The 24,105-nt window shown below is 44.4% G+C and overlaps 1 protein-coding gene across 1 annotated transcript in view; it reads left to right on the top strand.

The window, feature by feature from the left end:
• The window catches only part of chs1 (chitin synthase 1), a gene marked incomplete at both ends in the record, with an annotated part of 37,989 nt that extends 14,741 nt beyond the window's left edge, over window positions 1-23,248 (top strand). Inside the window, 19 exons of the mRNA XM_080770679.1 lie at window positions 673-731; window positions 5,630-5,830; window positions 5,963-6,131; window positions 6,377-6,492; window positions 7,092-7,271; window positions 7,772-7,876; window positions 8,450-8,564; window positions 9,082-9,163; window positions 10,707-12,638; window positions 13,045-13,736; window positions 15,813-15,961; window positions 16,175-16,256; window positions 16,858-17,011; window positions 18,293-18,397; window positions 19,192-19,302; window positions 20,491-20,628; window positions 21,145-21,224; window positions 22,929-22,995; window positions 23,168-23,248. Coding sequence (XP_080626805.1) covers window positions 673-731; window positions 5,630-5,830; window positions 5,963-6,131; window positions 6,377-6,492; window positions 7,092-7,271; window positions 7,772-7,876; window positions 8,450-8,564; window positions 9,082-9,163; window positions 10,707-12,638; window positions 13,045-13,736; window positions 15,813-15,961; window positions 16,175-16,256; window positions 16,858-17,011; window positions 18,293-18,397; window positions 19,192-19,302; window positions 20,491-20,628; window positions 21,145-21,224; window positions 22,929-22,995; window positions 23,168-23,248 — 4,618 coding nt within the window. The remainder of the gene's footprint in view (window positions 1-672; window positions 732-5,629; window positions 5,831-5,962; window positions 6,132-6,376; window positions 6,493-7,091; window positions 7,272-7,771; window positions 7,877-8,449; window positions 8,565-9,081; window positions 9,164-10,706; window positions 12,639-13,044; window positions 13,737-15,812; window positions 15,962-16,174; window positions 16,257-16,857; window positions 17,012-18,292; window positions 18,398-19,191; window positions 19,303-20,490; window positions 20,629-21,144; window positions 21,225-22,928; window positions 22,996-23,167) is intronic.
• Between the last annotated feature and the right edge of the window lie 857 nt (window positions 23,249-24,105).

The following is a 24,105-nucleotide window of genomic DNA, read 5'->3' on the forward strand; positions in this document are numbered from 1 at the left end:
TTGTATACCATAGGAGAGATAACAGGCAAGCATTGATTAAAATAACAATTATTCTACATTCTCTTAATTGTGTAGACTTCTTGTAAATGAGTATTTGAATGCAGATGTTAACAATAATTTAACTCTTAAAAGCGTAAAATGTTACACTCTCGATAAGGACAAGATCGATGAGGGCCCATTTGGTTACCTGCAACTCCATTTAGCTGGGGACCACCATGAATCCCCTCAAGGACAACTGGTGGTCTCCGGAACTAACTAACTAGGAGTGACTAACTGAACTGATCTGCGCAGCCCCACAAGATGTAATGAATTATTTTACTGATTGACTGATGTGCTAATTACTGCAACACTTTTGAGAGACACTCTCTATAGCTTTGACCTTGTTGATAGGTAGGTTGTCCAGTTCATTTTGTTCTCAGAAAGTGAACCAACTCATCATTTTATTCCAATTATTTTGTTTCTTAGAGCAGTGATTAGCAACACTCAGGGACGCTAGTTGATATTGCTTTGATATTTCTATCCTGCCCTATCCTGCCCCCGGCACTCTAAAAAGGAATGAACTTCATGGTTTGTTTGTTTTCAGTTTGTCTGTTATATTGCATTTCTGAGTTAGAAATTCAGTGTGTCCAAAATGAAACACATTGATCTGCAGGAACTGTTTTTGATTGACAGGTTGAGGATGTATGAGAACGTCGGAGCAGCCTGTGGTAGAATACACCCGACTGGCATGGGTGAGTACAAATGTCCTGTAACAGAACAATCTACTGATGGGTGAGTACACATGTCCTGTAACAGAACAATCTACTGATGGGTGAGTACAAATGTCCTGTAACAGAACAATCTACTGATGGGTGAGTACAAATGTCCTGTAACAGAACAATCTACTGATGGGTGAGTACAAATGTCCTGTAACAGAACAATCTACTGATGGGTGAGTACAAATGTCCTGTAACAGAACAATCTACTGATGGGTGAGTACAAATGTCCTGTAACAGAAAAATCTACTGATGGGTGAGTACAAATGTCCTGTAACAGAACAATCTACTGATGGGTGAGTACAAATGTCCTGTAACAGAACAATCTACCGATGGGTGAGTACAAATGTCCTGTAACAGAACAATCTACCGATGGGTGAGTACAAATGTCCTGTAACAGAACAATCTACCGATGGGTGAGTACAAATGTCTTGGGCTCCCCCAGAGTTAGTGTAGAAGTGTCCTTGAGCAAGACACTGAACCCCTAATTAGCATGTCGCTAAGTCCCACCCAAGCCCGTTGTTGGCCAATACCACATTAGCAACGGTTACTAGGTTAGGAAACTCGGTCAAGCTTGCAATGCTGGTCAAAATGGTTAAAGGGACACTTCACCCTTTTTGCAAAAAAATATATGTTAATGATGTTTAGAAGCTTTAGAACACTTTCCTGGGGGTATTTATGTGTGTAATATGTGGTTTTAGATATTTTAGATTGTAGCAGTGAGCCTGTTGTCTCTGATGTCATGGACACTGGGCTCACTTCCTTCCTGGACTACATGTTGTCTCAGTAAGACAGCTCTCCCCCCTATCCACAAGGAGGAGCAGTGCACCAAAAGATTATGGGAATTGTAGTCCAGGAAGGTAGTGAGACCAGTGTCCATGACATCAGAGACAACAGGCTCACTGCTACAATCTAAAATATCTAAAACCACATATTACACACATAAATACCGCTAGGAAAGTGATCTAAAGCTTCTAAACGTCATTAACATATATTTTTTTGCAAAAAGGGTGAAGTGTCCCTTTAAGCAGTGTCAATACATATTTGCTGTACAGCATGTGTGGGTTTGTTTTCTTACCTTATGAGCAAATTAGTCCATTCCATGAATTATTTCGCTCCGTTGTGCAGTTTAATAGTATCTATAAAAATAGGCTCTCATTGACTTCCATTGTAACGGGGAAACAGCTCTCAAAATCAGTCAGTTAGCACATAAGCGAACACAACAAAAGCTGATTCTGACAGTTTATGACATCAGGAAAACTCATGCCATCTTATTTTCGTCTTTTGATAGATTTATAAAGTAACTATATTGGTTGGAGATATACAGTGAAGCGGTTCTGGTGTTCCTCGTTTGTAAACAAGTCGCCATGCTGTTTGAGATGGACCCAGCTGCAGTCCCAGACATTTCTCATAAAGCATCTCCCTCAAACACGTCCAAAATTGTGTTTGCGATATGGACGAGATCAAATGCATTTGTTTACATCCAACGTTCTGGATGGTAAGTCTGGGACAGAGGCTACCTCAGACCAATCAGATCGTTTTGTAGGCAAACAGGAACTTCTTTCCACACAACTTGACAGGGTTGCCAAGTCTGCTTATTTCCCGCTACTTTTGGCTTAAGGCTAATAATTAGTACTGTAATACATTACCAAAACATTAATTAGCATAGATATAGGCCTACATAGTATTTATAATGATAAATGCATACAATATTTTTATTAGGATTATATATGGTCATATTATTGTGTTTGTTTTGGCTTGTTTTTCTTGATTTGGCTTTAAGAGGTGGGTGAGGTGTTTTTGGAGGTGGGTTGGCTTATATCTCTCACACAATGTGGCAACACCGAAGTCAAAACAAAAACATTACAACGTTGATATTTTTGATTAAAAATAAAACGGTCATAATCAGCTTAGTGTTCTAAAAGAGTGAGTTTGAGAGTTGTTTCCCTGTTACAATGGAAGTCAATGAGAGCCTATTTTTATTTCTAATATGTAGGCTACTATTAAACTGCACAACGGAGCGAAATAATTCATGGAATGGACTAGTTTGCTCATAAGGTAAGAAAACAAACCCACACATGCTGTACGTCAAATATATTTATTTATCTTATGGGGGTCCCTGGCATATCTTTTCAAATGGGGGTCCACAGGCTAAGTAGTGTCAATTTGGGGGTCCTTGACATGAAAAAGTTTGGGAACCACTGCTTTAAACACTTTAGCACTTTATGAACATGAACAAAATAGATGGGTCCCCCCTGGAACTCCCTCAGGTACCCCTGGGGGTCCCCGGACCCCACTTTGGGAACCACTGTCCTAACCTATGTAACCAACTTTACAAAACTGGCTAGCAGCCAACAAACTACAACTCAACAAAAACAAATCTTTCACAATGATCTTTGGAACACGTCAAAATATTAAATCTAAATCTTTAAATCACTCCTGTTCTATTACCAGCCTGGATGGTACTCCATTGCAAGGAGTTGAACATACAAAATATTTGGGCATGTGGCTTGACACTGAGCTCTCATTTAAATGTCACATTGACCACATTATAAGAAAAGCTAATTTCAGCATTGGAGTACTCTATCGATCTAGAAACTGCTTCTCATTCTCTGTCAGAAAAAGACTAGTTCTACAACTTATCTTACCCATATTTGATTATTCTGATGTCGTGTATCAAACCGCATCCAAATCCAACTTGAACAGTCTCAATATAGCTTACAACAAACTCTGCAGATTTATCCTAGGTTGTCCTTTTACAACTCACCATTGCACTATGTATGATAATCTTGAATTGCCCTCTCTCACTGTAAGAAGACAGCTTCATTGGACCCAATTTATTTTTAAATGTATACACTTCAACTATCCACAATATCTTAAACAGTTTCTAGTACCATCCACCACCAATTTGCAGTTGAGGCACTCCGCCCAACCCTATTTTTCTGTTCCAGCAGTCTCCAATGCATTGGGTAGGAAAGCATTCATATTTAAAGCTCCCTCTGATTGGAACAATTTACCAACACATATTCGAACCATCTCATCCTTTATTATGTTCAAAAACGCAGTGTCTTCCTATTTCACGACCTCATGTACATGCCCATAACCATCTCACTCCATTTGATCTATTATGCATTACTTAATATTACTTACTCCTCTTGTTCCCAATCAGACAGGCTTCAATAGGTTTGTTCATTGTAGTTTTATACTTTACTAATATATTACTATACGCTCATTTGCAATCAATAAGATTAACTTAATGCTTCTCTTCACCAAAAGTTCTCCAATGCTGGAAACCAAATGAAATATATCTTAATGCTGACCTATAGTGACAGTGATACTGACGAAACAACTTTTCCATCTTGTTGCTATTCTGCTTGTCTAGTTCAATACCCTGTTTTGTGTTTTGTAACTGTTTGTTTTGTGTTTTGTTTTTGTTTTTGTTTTGTTTTCCTTTTTTATTTTTCTGTTAATTATCTTGTATTGATTGTATGCTTGTGGACCCTCTCGAAAACGAGATATTGTATCTCAAGGGGTATTCCAAATAAAGAACTTCAATCATTGCTAATGTGGTATTGGCCAACAACGGGCTTGGGTGGGACTTAGCGACAGGCTAATTGCTCCCAATGTGCAGTTTGGTGCCTTGCATGGTTTCCACCACCATCGGTGTGTGAATGTTGAATGAATGGGTGAATGTAATGCATAATCTATGTAATGCGCCTTGGATAAAGGCGCTATATAAATGCACCATTTACCATTTACATTTATTTAAGTACAACTTGAGTAATTCCAATTTCCAATAGCCTACTTTTACTACACTCCATATACATCTCAGAGACAATTATTGTATGTTTACTCCACGAGATTTCTTTGAAAACTTTGAGTTACTAGTTACTTTGCAGATTTTGATTATTATTACTAAACATAGATTAACCACTTCAGCCCATACTGTACATTTTGCATCGTAGATCGTCTATTTTCCAAAATGTGTTATACATTTGAAAACTTGAAATGACATTCTGCATAACGAGTACTTTTGGTACACTTCATGTACTTTTACTACAAGCTCATTGTAATGTCTGTTGATGTGTATCATGGGACATATAATATCACAAGCAGACTCAGCGAGTTCTCATGTCAGTTGTAGTAGTATTTATTATAACTTCCCTCCACAAGCTCGGGTAATACCTTAACTTCCTTTATGACGCGGACCGGATGTCCACGTCACTCAAGACACAACACAACGACTCTTAACAAGACAAGACCACTGTCTCAGTACATTCACTCATTACATCTCCCCCTCCAAGCTGATTAACTCCCCCCCCCCCCCCCCCCCCAAAGGCCATAAGTTCACAAATCCAGCCTGCACACTGGTTTGCACACCCTGCCAGAGCGTGTAACAGTCCCAGTCCCCTGTGTAGGAATGGCAGGTGCGTCCGTATCATGGGGCAGTTCAGTGTCCATGACCTCCCCAGGCATAACCTGGTCGAGGCCCTCCCTAACACGCGTGTGTGTGTTGGGTGTGGTCAACAGATGGCGTCTGTTCCTCCTATACTGATCCCCTTGGCCTGTCTCCACTATGTAGGACCTTGGAGCTGAGCAAGCGCTGTGAACCACAGCCGGCATTGTCCATTGCTTTTGTCCGTCCAACTTTGCGAGCACAGTGTCCCCTGGGTTCAGTGGGGGTAGAGACCTCGCTCCATTCCTGCGGTTGTAGTAATAGCCAATATACCTTAGTACTTTTACTCAAGTATATTTTGAATTCCAGACTTTCACTTGTAACAGAGTATTTATATATTGTTATATTGATGCTTTTTACTTACGTACGGTAAGTAAAAAGAAATGTGAGCATACTTCCACCCCTGGTTCCTGCCCAGGTCCCATGGTGTGGTACCAGAAGTTTGAGTATGCAGTGGGCCACTGGCTCCAGAAGACATCGGAGCACGTGTTTGGCTCGGTGCTGTGCAGTCCAGGGTGCTTCAGCTTGTTCCGAGGGTCGGCCTTGATGGACGACAATGTGATGAAGAGGTACACCACGACCGCAACCAGGGCCTCCGAATACGTCCAGTATGACCAAGGTTGGTGTAACGCACGCTGATGTGAATGAACACTCAAACAAAACCAATAACACGCACGCACTCACGCACACACACACACTGATATCTCTGTGATATCGCTGTGTCACTCTCTCTCTCTCTCTCTATCTATAGGGGAAGACCGCTGGCTGTGTACGCTGTTACTCATGCAAGGGTGGCGTGTGGAGTACAATGCTGCATCAGACGCATACACCAACTCTCCGCAGGAGTTCAAAGAGTTTTACAACCAGAGAAGGCGCTGGGGTCCTTCTACGCTGGCTAACACACTGGATCTGCTGGCTAGGTCAATATGATGGCTTCATTCTTTTTGTTATTATTGGGATTTGGGACACACAATAACGAAAAGAATGTAGGGTGTCCGACCAACCTTATAGTTCAAACTTATGGGTGTCACTGAATCTGTGTGATTAAGAGGACCCATTGGCTTCAAAGGATTACTCAGGGACACTTGGACAGAATCGACACAGACATTATACGGTCGTTGTTAGTTATGATCCATTATCATTAAGGTTGTGATTTGTATTCCAGTGGTGCGGAGACCGTGAAGAGGAACACCTCCATCTCCAGGCTGTACATCTTCTACCAGATGTTCACTGTGGGTTCCTCTATCCTGGGACCCGCCTCTGTGACGCTGATGATAGCAGGTACAGTAGTTCCTCTATCCTGGGACCCGCCTCTGTGACGCTGATGATAGCAGGTACAGTAGTTATCCTCTATCCTGGGACCCGCCTCTGTGATGCTGATGATAGCAGGTATACAGTACGGTATGGCTTCAGTTCTCTGCTATGAAACGTCTGCCATATTCATTCACAGTGGTCATCGACTCATCGTCTGCCTCTGTGTCCCTAAATATTAAGTGTTGTGCTCTCTTTGTTATCGTCGGCATGCCAATTAGGTCTTACGCTATAGCTAATTAGGTCTACAAGGAGTCTATCTTAGCCTAGCTGACACTCAGCCTGAATTTTAATTTCGTTTCACTAATTTTTTTTAATGGCCGTGGCTATTGATTCAGGGACTGGAGACAGCTGGTCTATCTCTATGTTCTTACCAAACGTTTTTTCTAATTTGGTGTCACTTTTATGTTTTCTTATTCTGAGTTCACAATGTGAATGCTTGTTAAAAATCACCCGTGGCTTCCTGTGAGGTTAGGGTTAGGTTAGGGTTTGGGGGAGGGTGTCTGACTCATGATGCTGTGTCCGACTGTTGCTATGTCTAACTAAACGCATGCTTCCCTCCCTCTCAGGTGCATTCCAGTTTGTATTTAAGATGGCTGGCACTCTCTCCATCCTCGTCTCATGCATTCCTCCGGTATTCTACATCATCATCTGCTTTGTGACCAAGGCCAACACCCAGATCACCATCGCTGCCATTATGAGTGTTCTCTATGCGTTCCTCATGACTGCGTCATTCTTCTCAATCATCGGTGGGTAAACAAGACATTCCGTTATTTATTATTTTTCTTAATAATCACCAGCAGGCAGCATCTCCTCCCTCCAACCATTGTTGGCATGGTACATAGTAAATCATTTATTTAATGTTAATGTTTTTTTTGGCTGGCAGGCAGGCCGTGATACAGTCTAAACATTGTTATTCAATGTGTATATCTAGTGTAGTGTGTTGTATAATCCAGGACCATGCCTCTCCATCAATTCCAACCCACCGCACTGGGGTTAGAAATTATGTCAAGACATACTTGAATAATATGGAGTGTATGGGTTGGTTCAAACAAACAAACAAACAAACAAAAATAGCCAACATACCGTAGGTGACTGCCAGCTTTTTCACAATTTTCTTCTTCTCTTTTATAGGACTTAAGTGGTTAACAGTAAAACATTTAGTGTATCAGATACATAAATTCCAATTACACCTGATAACAGAGACTAAAAGCTTTTAGTTTTTATATATATCTTTATGACCTTCCAGGTGACATGGTGATGCAGGGCACCTTCCTCACCCCCACCGGAGTCTTCTTGGTTTCCATGACCATCATGTACTTGGTGACAGCAATTCTGCATCCTGAAGAGTTTGGTATGGTTGGTGATATGATGTATAAATGTATGACATAAATATGCTATATGTACATAATCTATTATGTACTAAATTATGAAAAATGAATCACTTGAATCGTAGCATCCCAATAGAGGGTATGCGCGTGACATCATTGTACCTGGAAGTTATGCGGGAAACTACTTTCTGGACGAAATTAAATACACAAATTCTTGTTTTGTTTTGTTTTGTACTGTACTCTTAGTTGGCAGGTATTCTTTTTAGGTAGTTACAGGGTATTATTTTGTACTGTGCATGCCCGTTGGGTGTATGTATTTACGTAACGTATACTACCACAGGCTGCTCCTACATTATCGTACATCCTCAAGACCTCAACCGGTCATTCAAATAGAGACACACTGAACTACTAACTTAACTTAACAGACATTAAACAAACACACGATGCAATATTTTCCTAGATATGGACGATCATCATGTATGTAAGGTATGAGTTGGTGTCATTAAGTATTAAATATCATGCTATGCTGTCCCACAGGAATCATCATATACTGTATACGGGCTGATGCAATACATACTGTATGTATTATTCCACAGGAATGATCATCTACGGGCTGATGTACTTCATATGTATTCCCAGTGGGTACCTGCTGCTGACTATCTACTCTCTGGTCAACATGCACGTGGTGTCATGGGGCACGAGGGAGTCCAAGTAAAACACTTATTATATCACTATTACAATGTATGCTTTTAAATGCCTGTTTGTAGTAAAAACAAGAGAGATGTGTTTGGGTGAGTGGTGAGTCGCTTACCACCGCGGCTCAGTGACGTCATGTTGTAGTTTTAGTAAAAACAAGAGAGATGTGTTTGGGTGAGCGGTGAGACGCTTACCACCGCGGCTCAGTGAGGTCATGTTGTAGTTTCCGGTGGTCACTTTATCACCTAAAACTGGAATAGGCCTACCAGTAAGACGCCCTGGGGGCGAGAAGCCACCTCGCCCTAAAGGGCCCCACCTGGGTGACGGCAGACTGCTGGGAGGGTCTGCCTTTCTGTCTGTCTGTTTGCCTTTCTGTCTGTCTGCCTTTCTGTCTGCCTGTCTGTCTGTCTACATTATGTTGCTTAGACATACCAACAGTCCTACTGTCATTAAGGTCCTTTCAAACGGGCAGCGATTAACACGCCTATACTAGTAATTAATGTTCAATGAGACCTGTGTTTCTCTGTCACAGAGCTGAGGTGGAAATCAAGAAGACCCAGAATGTTCTGTGTGACAAACAATGTAAACTCTGCTGCTGGGACATGAAGATAGAGGTGCACGCACACACGCACGCACGCACGCACGCACGCACGCACGCACGCACGCACGCACACACACACACACACACACACACACACACACACACACACACACACACACACACACACACACACACACACACACACACACACACACACACACACACACACACACACACACACACACACACACACACACACACAATATTGTATAGTACAGTATTTTTCTGTATAATATTTCATACATTCATATTATTTTATTCCTCTATAGGTAACCCAGGAAACTGAGAATCTGATGATTCAGCAGATCACTGCAGCAACAATTGGCCAGCATGCACAGCAGGTACCGCCCCTTCCTGTCACTAGCCAGGAAGTAGTTCAACAAACACACACAAAGCCTCCTGCCAGACCAGATGCAGCAAAGGAAGAGACTAACATTCATGAGACAGATACAAAGAAAGGGAAAAATCAGAGCTCATCTTCTAGTAGCAGGTAATCAATGAATCAATCAATGAATCAATCAACCAACCAACCAATCAATCAGTCAATGACTTGGGACTTTCATTCAGTCAAAACGTTATTCAGTTCATCTGGATGTCTCTAATTTGGGTAATACATGTGCAACTGGCGGCCCGGGGGCCACCATCACTTAATGCGGCCCACAGGTTAACAGAAAACGAACATTGATATATTATTGATTTCAGCTAATTACTATAGTATTACAATGTTGTCTTTTTTTTTAGGTCCAATGTATTTGTATTTAGTTCATAAAGTTAACATAATTATAACTACAACTAAATGCATTTGAAATTAAATTAAATTTTAACCCCTAGCACCGTCACCTTGTATCACATCACCCCTAGCACCGTTACCTTGTATCACATCACCCCTATAGCACCGTTACCTTGTATCACATCACCTCTAGCACCGTTACCTTGTATCACATCACCCCTATAGCACCGTTACCTTGTATCACATCACCTCTAGCACCGTCACCTTGTATCACATCACCCCTATAGCACCGTTACCTTGTATCACATCACCCCTATAGCACCGTTACCTTGTATCACATCACCCCTATAGCACCGTTACCTTGTATCACATCACCCCTATAGCACCGTTACCTTGTATCACATCACCTCTAGCACCGTTACTGTTACGAAGGAACGTCACGATGTCTCTGACATCAATACCGGGACGTCAGAGCGTGACATCACCCCGACGTCCCGGGACTATAAATACGAGTGCCTGCGCAGGTATTAGACAGAATGAAGTAAGAAAGAACCCAGATCACCTAGCAGACACCATATCAAGGCCTCGCTAGTAATCCCCGGTTCTGCCTGCGTTCAAAGGAAATAGGCCCTGTTCTCCTATTAATCCTTCGGCACTCGTTCTCACCAGACCAGACAAGGAGGCCCTGTAGGGTCACCCTCGGTTACAACTGGTCCTTCGACGCCTAAGAGCGGCCAGCAAAACAAGGCTTACACCCTATCTTGACCTGACCGCCCACCCAGCGCACAAAACCTAAGGAAGACGCCTTAACACCGTCTACATACAGTCCCCACCTCACCCACTGAGAATCTTCATCATGGCCCAGCAACCCGACGCTGCCTCAACGGAGGCCAACCTTGCCCTAGCAAGAGACGAACGCCATGCCGACACAATAGCGGCCAACGTGGCCCTAGCAGCCCAGGCGACCCAGGACACAGCAACTGCCGTGAGAGATCTCATTGCAGCCCTGACGGCCGGACACCGGATCGCCCTCCCGATGGGCCAGCCCGCCCGCACGCGCCAGGCCTCAGCCCCGCCAGACGCCAACCGCCACAGTTCCGACACTGGCTACCAGCCATACGACGAACCATACCCCAGCGAACGGCCGGCAGATCAACCGCATCGCAGCCGCCCACCCCATTGGTCCTACAATCGCTTCGCGGATTGGGTGCAAAACTTCGGCGACAACACGAGGTACTCCGACCCCTGTCGTTCGGCTTTACGACCCGAACGCCAGCCCGTTTGTCGCCCGGCTTTACGACCCGAACGCCACGGCTCAGTCTGCATGCGCCAGGCCGCAGCTCCGCCCACGGAGCGCGCAAACGCGCCCCCGGACGCCGAACGCCACGGCTCAGTCTGCATGCGCCAGGCCGCAGCTCCGCCCACGGAGCCTGCCAATGCGCACCCGGACGTCGAACGTCACGGTTCAGCCTGTACGGGTCAGGCCCCAGCTCCGCCCTCGGAACATGGACCGCCTGCCAACGGGCCCCCCAAGGGCACCGAGCACGGACCCGGCAATGCTTACCACGCACAGTCGGCGGGCACAGACCCGCATTACCGCGACGACCAACCGCCCACTAGCCAACTGGCCCTCGGTGCGATGCGAGCCCACGCCCCGCCCACTCAGGACACGGCACGGCCAGCAGACACACCACCCCACCCAGCGCGCTACATCGCAGAGCCCACTCTGCCCACCGACGTTGGGATCCAGCACCCGGACAACGAGGCCCGTGAGCACTCTGCCTCACCGGGTGGAGACAGCAGCATACGTGGTACCACTCCGCCAGCACCCGACGCTACGGTCGACGGGGGGAGGAAGATCGGCCCTGGCCTCGATATGGTCGACCGCGGCGCCGGAACTCCCGGCCACCCCGTCACTCAAGAGGGAAAGCCGGCAGCGAACCTCCACTCAGGAGAGTTCAAGGGAAGCCAAGCGACCACCGAGGACATTCAGCTTTACGACCTGAACGCCCCCAAAGCGCCGATTGCCACAGCGCCAACGGCCGAGACGTCTGTCTCAAGCACAGCTCTAACCGCCACAACGCTGGCAGCCAAGGCTGTCTCCGTCCCCGCCCCAAGAGCGAGCACATCGCTAGAGACCAAGAGATTTAGCATCGCGCAACCCAGCATCGCGCATACAGGGAACAAGGGGAGCACCACCTTAGCCCCAATGAGTGGCCAAGTCGCCACGCTCCACCTTGTCCTTCGTGTGAACTCGCCTCGAGACGAGCATGTGCATTCATTACAGCAGCAGACCGGGAAGACATCCCACCCGGCGCCCAGGAGAGGCGACAATGTCCTGCCCGACGGAGAGCCGTTGCAGATCAATGAGATGAAACCGAACAAAGCCAGGCCGACTAGACTAGGCCGGCTAGGTTTGGCAATTCTGGTAATCTCACTGACAGCCGCAGTTGTTCATCACACCGGCACGGCACGGCCCAGGCAACCGCTAATGATCACCGCAGGCAACCAGGAGATTAGCGCCCATTGGAGGAACGACTGGTTGGTACCGATTGACCCGAGCACGTCCCAGCCTGGCAACCCGCCGGGACCACTAACGAGGCCCCGTGCAGCCAAGGCCGAACTCCTCTGCCTGCCCGGCCTCAGGTCAGTCATGAAACAGCAGGAGCCTGTATCCCTGGCCGTCATCGGTTGGACACTCCCAGCGGCCGCTAGCTGGACACGACCCCACACCACGTTCAAACGCCTCATGCTTGAGGTGCTATGGTGCCTCCTCCACTCATCATTTCAGATGCTGTAAGACGCCCTCCCATGCTAGCCAGGCCTGTCGTTCGGCTCTACGACCCGAACGCCAGCCCGCTTGTCGCCCGGCTTTACGACCCGAACGTCAAATGGTCGAATGGCCCTGGCGCCTACCGACCAGCAGGTCCGCTGACTGCAAGTCAGCGGCGAAGTCGGCGTTCCGCAGCCTAGTGCTGTCCGACACTCCAGCCTCGTCCTATAAAGGACGCACCAAGGCCACTGCGTTGAAATAACGCAGGGGGGGAGAGGAACAAACGGAACAAACCACAGCGACAGCGCACGCCGACACGATGAATGCGCTGCAACGGCCCAAGCACCGCTGCGCAGCTCACCCCCAGCATTGACGCGCCGCCACCACCCAGCAGCGCCGACGACCCCCCGGTCCTCGCAGTCCGAACGACAAGCCCGTTGGCACTCCGACAGAGTCTGCGAGAGCACCTCAACACACCTCAGGGCAGAGTCCGATGGAAGCCTTCGCGCACACGAGACCAGAGCCCGGTGCGGCGATGGCCGCCATGGGTGTGAGGGGGGGAGCTCGAGGGAGGACTCCCCATCCGCACTACAGCCGTAGTGCCAAGGCCCCAAGGCAGAGTTGCACCCAATCCGCAATACCAGCGACGCAAGCCGCCCCAGAGGAAGCGGAGAGTTCGGCGCCGATCAAGAGGAGCCATCCTGGACTCCAGGCCTGCATGCCTGATCCGGACACCGGATCGCCCTCCCCATGGGCCAGCCCGATGCCACCAGTCACCCGTCACGAAGCCAAACTGCCCAGCGACAACCCCCGGTTCCACATCGGCCAGTCGCCCCTCGTGAAGAAGCCCCAGACGCAGTCATGCAGCCGCAACTACACACGGCCCATGACGCGGCTGTTCGAGTTCCAGGAAGCTGCCGGCTACAGCCGCAGTGACAAGAGGAAACGGATAGTGAAGCTGATAGCTTCACTAAGGGGGAGTGTTACGAAGGAACGTCACGATGTCTCTGACATCAATACCGGGACGTCAGAGCGTGACATCACCCCGACGTCCCGGGACTATAAATACGAGTGCCTGCGCAGGTATTAGACAGAATGAAGTAAGAAAGAACCCAGATCACCTAGCAGACACCATATCAAGGCCTCGCTAGTAATCCCCGGTTCTGCCTGCGTTCAAAGGAAATAGGCCCTGTTCTCCTATTAATCCTTCGGCACTCGTTCTCACCAGACCAGACAAGGAGGCCCTGTAGGGTCACCCTCGGTTACAGTTACCTTGTATCACATCACCCCTATAGCACCGTTACCTTGTATCACATCACCCCTATAGCACCGTTACCTTGTATCACATCACCCCTATAGCACCGTTACCTTGTATCACATCACCTCTATAGCACCGTCACCTTGTATCACATCACCCCTATAGCACCGTTACCTTGTATCACATCACCCCTATAGCACCGTTACCTTGTATCACATCACCCCTATAGCACCGTTACCTTGTATCACATCACCCCTATAGCACCGTTACCTTGTATCACATCACCCCTATAGCACCGTTACCTTGTATCACATCACCTCTAGCACCGTTACCTTGTATCACATCACCCCTATAGCACCGTTACCTTGTATCACATCACCTCTAGCACCGTTACCTTGTATCACATCACCCCTATAGCACCGTTACCTTGTATCACATCACCTCTAGCACCGTTACCTTGTATCACATCACCCCTATAGAGCGCCGCAGTCCCCGCCCCCTTTCAGAAAGCGAGTGGCCCAGGAAGTGAAAGCCCCATGCATTCTGCCATCGGCACTTTTAATATAATTTATTTAAAGACGGTTACGCCGCGGACAAAGCCAATTCGGATCGTGACGAATCATGACAATGAACACAATATTTTGGGCCGATCAAATAATTTATAAGACGAAAAATAAAACAAATAGTGTTGTCTCCTGACTTTCTTTTCTTCTTTCTAATGATTTGATCGTCCCAAAATATTGTGTTCATTGTCATGATTCGTCACGATCCGAATTGGCTTTGTCCGCGGCGTAACCGTCTTTAAATAAATTATATTAAAAGTGCCGATGGCAGAATGCATGGGGCTTTCACTTCCTGGGCCACTCGCTTTTCTGAAAGGGGGCGGGGACTGCGGCGCTCTATAGCACCGTTACCTTGTATCACATCACCTCTAGCACCGTTACCTTGTATCACATCACCCCTATAGCACCGTTACCTTGTATCACATCACCTCTAGCACCATTACCTTGTATCACATCACCCCTATACCACCGTTACCTTGTATCACATCACCCCTATAGCACCGTTACCTTGTATCACATCACCCCTATAGCACCGTTACCTTGTATCACATCACCCCTATAGCACCGTTACCTTGTATCACATCACCCCTATAGCACCGTTACCTTGTATCACATCACCCCTATAGCACCGTTACCTTGTATCACATCACCCCTATAGCACCGTTACCTTGTATCACATCACCCCTATAGCACCGTTACCTTGTATCACATCACCCCTAGCACCGTTACCTTGTATCACATCACCCCTATAGCACCGTTACCTTGTATCACATCACCCCTAGCACCGTCACCTTGTATCACATCACCCCTATAGCACCGTTACCTTGTATCACATCACCCCTATAGCACCGTTACCTTGTATCACATCACCCCTATAGCACCGTCACCTTGTATCACATCACCCCTATAGCACCATTACCTTGTATCACATCACCCCTATAGCACCGTTACCTTGTATCACATAACCCCTATAGCACCGTTACCTTGTATCACATCACCCCTAGCACCATTACCTTGTATCACATCACCCCTATAGCACCGTTACCTTGTATCACATCACCCCTAGCACCGTTACCTTGTATCACATCACCCCTATAGCACCGTTACCTTGTATCACATCAACCCTAGCACCGTTACCTTGTATCACATCACCCCTAGCACCATTACCTTGTATCACATCGTGTTGCCTATTTTCTTCCCTAGAATTAACAAGCCACCTTTTTGCTTTTGAAATCCACTTTTAATCCTGATTAAGATGTGTGATTGATTGATCTGAGCATGTGATCATGTGTGTGTGTGTGTGTGTGTGTGTGTGTGTGTTTGTCTGCTGTGGTCCAGTGAAAGCAGTGACAGTCTTAGAAAAGAGAAGCTGTCCCAGTCTACATCTGAGGACTATGATTACTATGATGACGACGACGAAGAGACTAATGATGATGATGATCATTACATTGACTACCTGGAGGAGACTGAGGTGGTTCCTGCCAGTGGTGAGAGACAATAAAATGTGAAACATTTCAATTCACTTCATGGCTAATATCTTTCTGAATGATGATGATTTGTGTGTGTGTGTGTGCGCGTGCGTGTGCGCGTGCGTGTGTGTGTGTGTGTGCGTGTGCGTGTGCGTGTGTGTGTGTGTGTGTGTGTGTGTGTGTGTGTGCGAGTGTGTGTGTGTGTGCTTCGTGCGTGTGTGCACTGGGTAGACTGGGTTCAGCCGGTGAAAGAAGAGTTTTTGAAGAAGCTGACTTATGCCAACCTGAAGAGAAACTTACAAGAACACATCAGGTAAATGGGTTAGATCATAATTTTTTTGAGGCGTAAGTTGCGGGATTTTGCCATTCTCTGTGAATGAAACAAGTGTTGTGATTGGTCGGAAAAATATCGTATCCGGGGGAAATACATCTGACGGATGTTTCCGGACCGACACTTCTGCCGATGTGACAGGAAAGGGAGAGAAAAGCAGACGGGCTCGGGAGTCAAACCCGCGGCACGCCGTCAGGCTGGATTACCGGCCTAGGTGCCTGGACCGTTCAGCGGCGGCCCAGGCCTACTCATTTAGAAGATAAAATGGCAAAAATATTTTGGTTTAAAGTATAATATTATATTATAATATAATGGACCGCATTTCAAAATATATCACTTCAATTTCTTAACCATAGCCATATATGTGTGTGTTTGCCCGCTTGCATGCATGTCCGTCAACATACAGAACATTATTTGTGCAGGAGGATGCTATGCACACCAAATCCTTGTAGTGGTGCCGTTTCATTTTAAATAAATAAAACGTACCCGATTTTAGGCCTATATTTGCATCACCGTTGCACACAAGTCCCACGACTGGAACGATGAACTGTAATTCTATGTTGTCTTGCACTTCTGTCCACAGATACACTCTGCGGAACAAAAACCAGGACGATGTGTGTGAGGAGCTGGTCTTAATGCTAACAGACACCGTTGCTGGAGAGCTGAGCGCAGTGGGACCAGAGGACATACTGACAGACAGCCAGCTGGAGGAACTGCAGCAAACGTTGAGCGAGCAGGTATTGTTCGGATTTAGATTGACCACCTGTGGTCCCTCATGAGTCTTCAACTCGATATGGAAACAAAGATAAGAACAAAGTGAACAGGAACAAAGCATGACTCTATATATCAATTCTTAGCGCACATGTTACAGGCAGTCTCTCTGATACAGTAGTAGCTGGTCATCATTATCATGGATATCAAAGTTATGACTGGCTCTGGGGCCATAACGAAAAAGGGGAAACCACACCGGAGGACAATTCCAAAAATAAGTATTTTATTATATACTTGTGAAGAAATAGGTAATTCAATTAAATTAAATTAAATTAAAGTTTCCAGATCATACTGGCAGGGAAACATGCTGCCCAAAGTCTAGAACCAAAACAAATAAATTAACAAGGGTGCTCTCCTGCGGCCAGCCACCCCTGCAGCCTATGTGGAGAAAAGCAGATCTGAAGTGCTGTCACTGCTGTGAGAGCAGGTCTCTTAAATAGTGTTTGGAGAGACAATGGCCAGGTGTCTCCCCTTCCACTCATCATCACTGGCTCCGCCCTCCAATCCAGCACTGCATTAGAAGTAGACTATATGCTTACATAGATGAGTGTTTCGCCATTTGAAAAAGTGTCCCCTAGCTGGAACAAACACGTATTAACCTTTCATCCCAGTGGAGCCAGTGGTGTTGTTTTCGGTTGAAAAGAAAAAGGTTATTACCGTTTCAATGCCAACTACAAAGACAAATGTTTCCACCTGCTACTCTATCCATGACCGCCTGACTGTTCCGGTGGTCAAATGACTGATGATGTCGATCTCTGCAGGCTCAGCTGCAGGCTCCAATGAAAAGCTAAGGTTCAGAAAGAGGGGTGCACAGGAGTAATGGAAAGCTAAGGTTTAGAAAGAGGGGTGCACAGGAGTAATGGAAAGCTACGGTTTAGAAAGAGGGGTGCACAGGAGTAATGGAAAGCTAAGGTTTAGAAAGAGGGGTGCACAGGAGTTATGAAAAGCTAAGGTTTAGAAAGAGGGGTGCACAGGAGTTATGAAAAGCTAAGGTTTAGAAAGAGGGGTGCACAGGAGTAATGAAAAGCTAAGGTTTAGAAAGAGGGGTGCACAGGAGTACTGAAAAGCTAAGGTTTAGAAAGAGGGGTGCACAGGAGTAATGGAAAGCTAAGGTCTAGAAAGAGGGGTGCACAGGAGTAATGGAAAGCTCTCCTCTCAAAATATTGAGAGGGGAGAGAGAGAGAGAGAGAGAGAGAGAGAGAGAGAGTTAGTGAATGAATGAATGAATGTTTGACGTCTTTCCCCAGGCTCGTCGTATTCTGAAGACCAACAGAATGGAGAGATTAGAGAGAAGGGTGAAACGAGCCATAGAGAAAACTCTCATCGCCCCGCAGGTGCAAAGGTTAGATGAGGTAAGGGCTAGGGCTGCAACATTTCATTGAACAAAAAAACCCAATTTAAAACCCATTCTGGGCGGGAACCCTTTTTGATGTTTTAAGCATTATGTCATACTTTTAGAAAAATCGTGAAAATGTGGCGCAAATCTTTGAATAATTTCTTTCAGAGCGAACGTTTTTAACTCAAATCTTTGCTTCTGGGGGGTCCCTGGAACAACATATATTTTCAGATGGGGGTCAGAGGCCAATTACATATATTTTTGGGGGTCCTTGACATGAAAATGTTTGAGAACCACTGACATAGAAACATGGGTTTTTCAGAAAACTGTCAGGACTTAGAAGCCATTTCTTTTTAGAATCGTCCTCAGGTCTAATTAATCGATAATTTATTCTGTGCCTTCCCGATGTTTGTTGTTTGTATGTATTCAATATGTATTCACATTAATTGATTATAAAATATCCTACAATGTGAAGATCCTACAAGTTGTGTTGGTGTATAAAATATAAAATAAATGCTTTTCGAGTATTCTATTAATTTAATTAGTTTGTTTATCAATAAACTCTGTCAGTGGTCTATGGAAATAATCCCTTGTAGATTCCAGTATGACTATTCATCGCCAACTCCAACCACACTGGAGATATAACAAACACAGCAATTTATCAATAATTTACTTGTAATCCCAATTTACCTCTGCAAATTAATTTATTGCTTATTTTGTTGCTTTCCCAGGATAAGAACTAAACAATAATCTGAATATTGACTTGCAATGAAAAGAGAGATGGTGAGTGATAAGTGTGTTTGTGCCTAGGCTGAGAACGATTTCTGGATCAAGCTCATAGATCGCTACCTGACCCCTATCGTTGACACAAAGGCGCACTTGGAAGAGGTCACCAAAGAGTTGAAATCACTACGCAATAAGGTCAGTGACACAAATTATGAACTATTTCCGTGGCCATTTAGTCTTTAATGTATTTTTATATTTGTATGTTGCGTTTTTCTCTGAATCTTTTCGCCTCAATGAAAAAGCTCCTCACAGTTAGCATCTAACAGCACCGAAGGAGCCCTCAGGTGAGCATGGCGGATTTAGGATGACGACTTCCAAGCAGCGGTGCTAGTTTCCTGGTCCATTTATTTTACTGTCCGTGCGGGCACGATACGCCATTTGATGTGCGTTACACGGAATACGTTGTAAATATATACATACATTCAATCATAATCATCATTATCAGACTTTTGATTAATTTTGGGTAAATTACAAACTCTCATAATAATAATGAGTGTGCCTTTGTGTAATTACAAAGACACCCAAATGTTGCTGTTTGTGTTAGCAGCAAGTTTAACAAACCAATACTTTTGTGGGATTTGTTTAATTATTTAATGGAAGAGTGCATTTTTAGTTCATGTGATTTTTGACTTGGCATGAAGTAAATAATTAGTTGAAGGGATAGTTCACGCCCAAAATGACTTTTTTCCCCCTACATTCATGGATATTTTGTTTTTGTTGCATTCCTAAACCAATAATTTGATGATCAGCAGTGGTTCCCTATGGAGACACAAGGGATACTCGATCTTTGTGTCTTCATATTGGCTTAGTAAAAACAAAACAAGAATGACTCAGTCATAACTGCCAGGTGCGACAAGCTCTTTTTTCTCGTTTTCGTTCGCGACCGACGTTCTTGTTGGTTCACTCACACTGTGTTTTGTTAGGGCTTATTCCTGCCACTCGCTATGCGTTGTTATTATGCCGTTCAGACTATGGGTTTTATGGGTAAGTCTCCCATTGGCAGCCAATCATGGAAAAAGTGTCTACTACGGTCGTCTTTACGATCGTCAATAGTGATCCGTGCAAATGTAGTCCAGGCGCTTTTCAAGAATGGACCCCCTTCATGGGGTGAGTAATCAATAGAAAATAAGTATTTATTTGGGTGAACTTCTCATTTATATAGTAAGTAGTACTTTAGATAAGATCAGGAGGCAGGTTTTAGTAATAATGCTCCTTCCACAGGGTCGGTCCGCCATTGACTTGTTTTGCTGGACTCGTTATGTTCTATACAGTAATTATCTATCTGTCTCATGCAAAGACTTCGTGTGTCTCTGCTCCCTGCAGGCGGTCTTTCTATATTTCATCATCAACGTCCTGTGGGTGGTAGCTACCTTCTTCCTGCAAGCCATAGGAAATGATGTCCTCAGCATCAGGATCCCCAAGTTCTATCCTAATGGCACACAAGCTGAAGTAGACCTCAAGGTTAGCAACAAGAACCCATGGCTGAACCCCCAGACAGATCACGAATGACATATGGCCGATAATGATGAGAATGAAAAGCAATTTCAATGTTCAATTTGTCTTACTCTCAGTCATATTGAGAGAAATGTTTCTACAGGGCTGTCTGTGACTACTATTGCTTCTTCAGCAGCACTGGTTTCAGTTGATAAAGACAAATGTTATCATTGTTCAGTGGCTCATTATACTGCAAACTAATTGAAATGCCAGTGCATAGGCTGTGACGTAAATGTCTAGCAAATAAAGAATAACTAACCCTAACTAGGATTCCTTAACTAATATAAAGTGCTTATGGAATGAGAGTAGCCTGATGGAATAGAAAAACTTCACAACCTTGAGGGGCCCTCTTACCATCATATATCATCATCTCATTCCGGACAAACACTCACAATTGCAATTGCACGATGGCATTCACTGTTTTTTTCGTTTGTCCATATTATAATTTGACGTCATAACATAACTTTTCTTGGTGATCGACAGGTGGAGCCTCTCAGTCTAATGTTCCTGTTGTCATTCGCTGTTCTTCTGCTCATTCAGTTCTTGGCCATGTTGTATCACAGGTAAAGACATACTATATGTGGTTCTCAAACCTTTTCCCTGTCAGGGACCCCCACATTAATACGTATATAGTATTTAGTAGGGTTGACCCGATCGGATCGGGTGATCGGAAATCGGCTCCGATCACATGATTTTCAAAAGATCGGAATTGGGGAGAAAAGATCTGATTTTTAATTGTCTAATGTAAATCTCATAGAAAGATGTGTAAGCAATGAGATTTTGTAAAAAACTGTTGTTTATGATAGTTGCTTTTCTTCTGGTCCCAGTTAGAGATCATCAAACAAAGACTAGTCACACTCAGAGGCATGAAAAACATCTATGATGAAACAAAGGAAATGCAACCCCCTCTATGCATGATGACATAGGTGTCTTTAGTACTCTCTCTGAATGAGAGATTTAAGAGTTCTATAAGCTGTAGAACTGTATTCACTCTAATTAACCAATACATCATTATTTTGCTATGATTCCATGCATGATTCCAAGAAAGAACCCAAAAAACCCAATGACAGTCATTCTAATAAAAGTATAGTCACATTTTGCCTTTCAATAATTGAAAGGCAACACAACAGACCAACTAGAGTGACATACATTTGGATATTTGCTATTGTGATATGGCATAAGTGTTATATAAAAATCACACCTGTGTGAACCGAGTGGTGCAACCCCCCTCTACCCCCCCTCTCTCTCTCTCATTAGCAGGCAACAGTGCAGCACTGTCTCTCTCTCTGTTTCTGCATGGCACAACAGCGCCCCTACTGGTACTCATTATACTGGCGCTCATTAACCAACACATAGGCGGGTGGACACATAGGTGAACACGGACATTGCTGTTCCTTGGAGTGGTTGCACCACTCAAAAAATATAATGTTCGGATCGGGAAAGATCGGCAGTCGAGGTGGACGGGTGGGAAATTTGGTATAGTCTTTTTTATTGGCCTAAAATATTGTCTATATATTGCTGACCGGCTGTCGGTATTGGGCAATTTTTTATAGGGGTTTGTGACACTACCATTACCATCCTATGGCAGGCAAAAATGTCAACAATATCAAACTTTCCATTTGCTTTAAGTAGTTGTAACATGTCAAACTAGGGGGTTTTCATGATTCTGAATCCATTCCAAGCATTAGTTGTACACAAAATATACTCTAAAAACTGCCATAGAAACTTGCCCAAAATGTGCTGATCTCATCACATTTGTCATGATGTCTATGGCCGTTTTTAGCCCAAGGAGTGTTTTTTGTTCAAAACTAATGCTTGGAATGGATTCAGAATCATGAAAACCCCCTAGATATGTCACATGCTACTTAAAGCATAAGGAAAGTTTGACATTTTTGACAATTTTCCCTGCCATAGGAAAATTATTTGCCCAATACTAACAGCCGGTCAGCAAGTGGATTCATTAATGTATATAGATGTCTATAGACAATATTTTAGGCCAATAAAAAAAGACTATATTCCAAATTTCCCACTTTAAACAAAATAAGTCCTGTCGGCTGCCGGACTAATTTGGATCGGGAGCAAAAAAACGTGATCAGGACATCCCTAGTATTTAGCCAGAGCGAAAGCTCTCTCCATGTCTCATCAGTGACTTATCTCATAATTATGAGTATCTCATATCTGAGTGAGTTATCTCACTTATCAGTGACTTATCAGTCACTTATCTTTCGGTTCTCACAAGAAAAGGGCATTTCTCTATCTCGTCATAGGATATACACTCTGATCCACGTAGTGTCTTATCGCAGCACAGAGAAAGACTACAAGGAAAAGAAAGACGTAAGTGACACATCTGTATGCACGCACTCACGCACGCAGTCACACACACACACACACACACACACACACACACACACACACACACACACACACACACACACACACACACACACACACAAGATAATAAAGCTATCCTGTTTTAACTTTTAAAGTATGTGTTGTGATTGTCTAGGAGGATGATGATGATGGAATGATTATAGAGAACCAGATAGCCAATGGATTGGTTATCACCGGCGAAGACTTGCAAATGTAGTCGACAGCAACCAACTGTAGGCCTACCATCTACAGTTCTACACACATTCAATGGCAATATGAATTATTTGTATCTATGTTGCAACCAGTTGCCTTATGACCATTGGAAAAGCATGGGAATGTGTTTCACAAGTCACAACAAATTGCTTCCCCCCCCCCCTTCATTTGTACTGAGAACATTCTGTCAGTTATGTATTTATAATGTAAATTATAATTTATTGTATTAATTTAATTGCATATGGTACAGACCTGCCTCATTGAATAGCAATGCTTTCATATTGATTTGTTCAGATTTAAGTGGGCAGGTCCATTTGTGTTTTCCCTTCAATAACTTACTGTACATACAATAATCATTATTTTTCTCTTTTTTTACTTATTTTCTCTTTATCTCAGTTTCTATGAGGGGAATCTAATTAACACTATTAGTTAGCATTTACAGAGTAACACTTTAGCCAAAATATTATTTAAACTGTCATATTTTAATGTATTGGTATTTGATCCAATGAATTTTTTAACTGACGATTGTATTGTTTACATTGAACCTGGAGGCTTCTATAATGTCTTTAGTGAAGTGACTATTTGAATGTATTTAAACTGATGAATTAGTATTTAATCATCATTTAAAGAGAGGTAATGAATCGATATCAGTACTCCTAGTCAGTACGCAAGGCGGCAGAGCCTTTGCTGCTAGGGCTCCACTGCTGTGGAACCAACTACCCCTGGAACTCAGACAGACCACTTCAGTGTCCACTTTTAAAAAACTCTTAAAAACCCACTATTATTTAAAGGCTTTTAATGAGTTTGAATGAACAGTCCCAGTCTCTGCTTTTTATCTCTTATTTTTTGTATTGTGTATTT

The sequence above is a fragment of the Protomyctophum bolini genome (assembly GCF_963924005.1).
Source record: "Protomyctophum bolini genome assembly, chromosome: 1".
Taxonomy (NCBI): Eukaryota; Metazoa; Chordata; class Actinopteri; order Myctophiformes; family Myctophidae; genus Protomyctophum; species Protomyctophum bolini.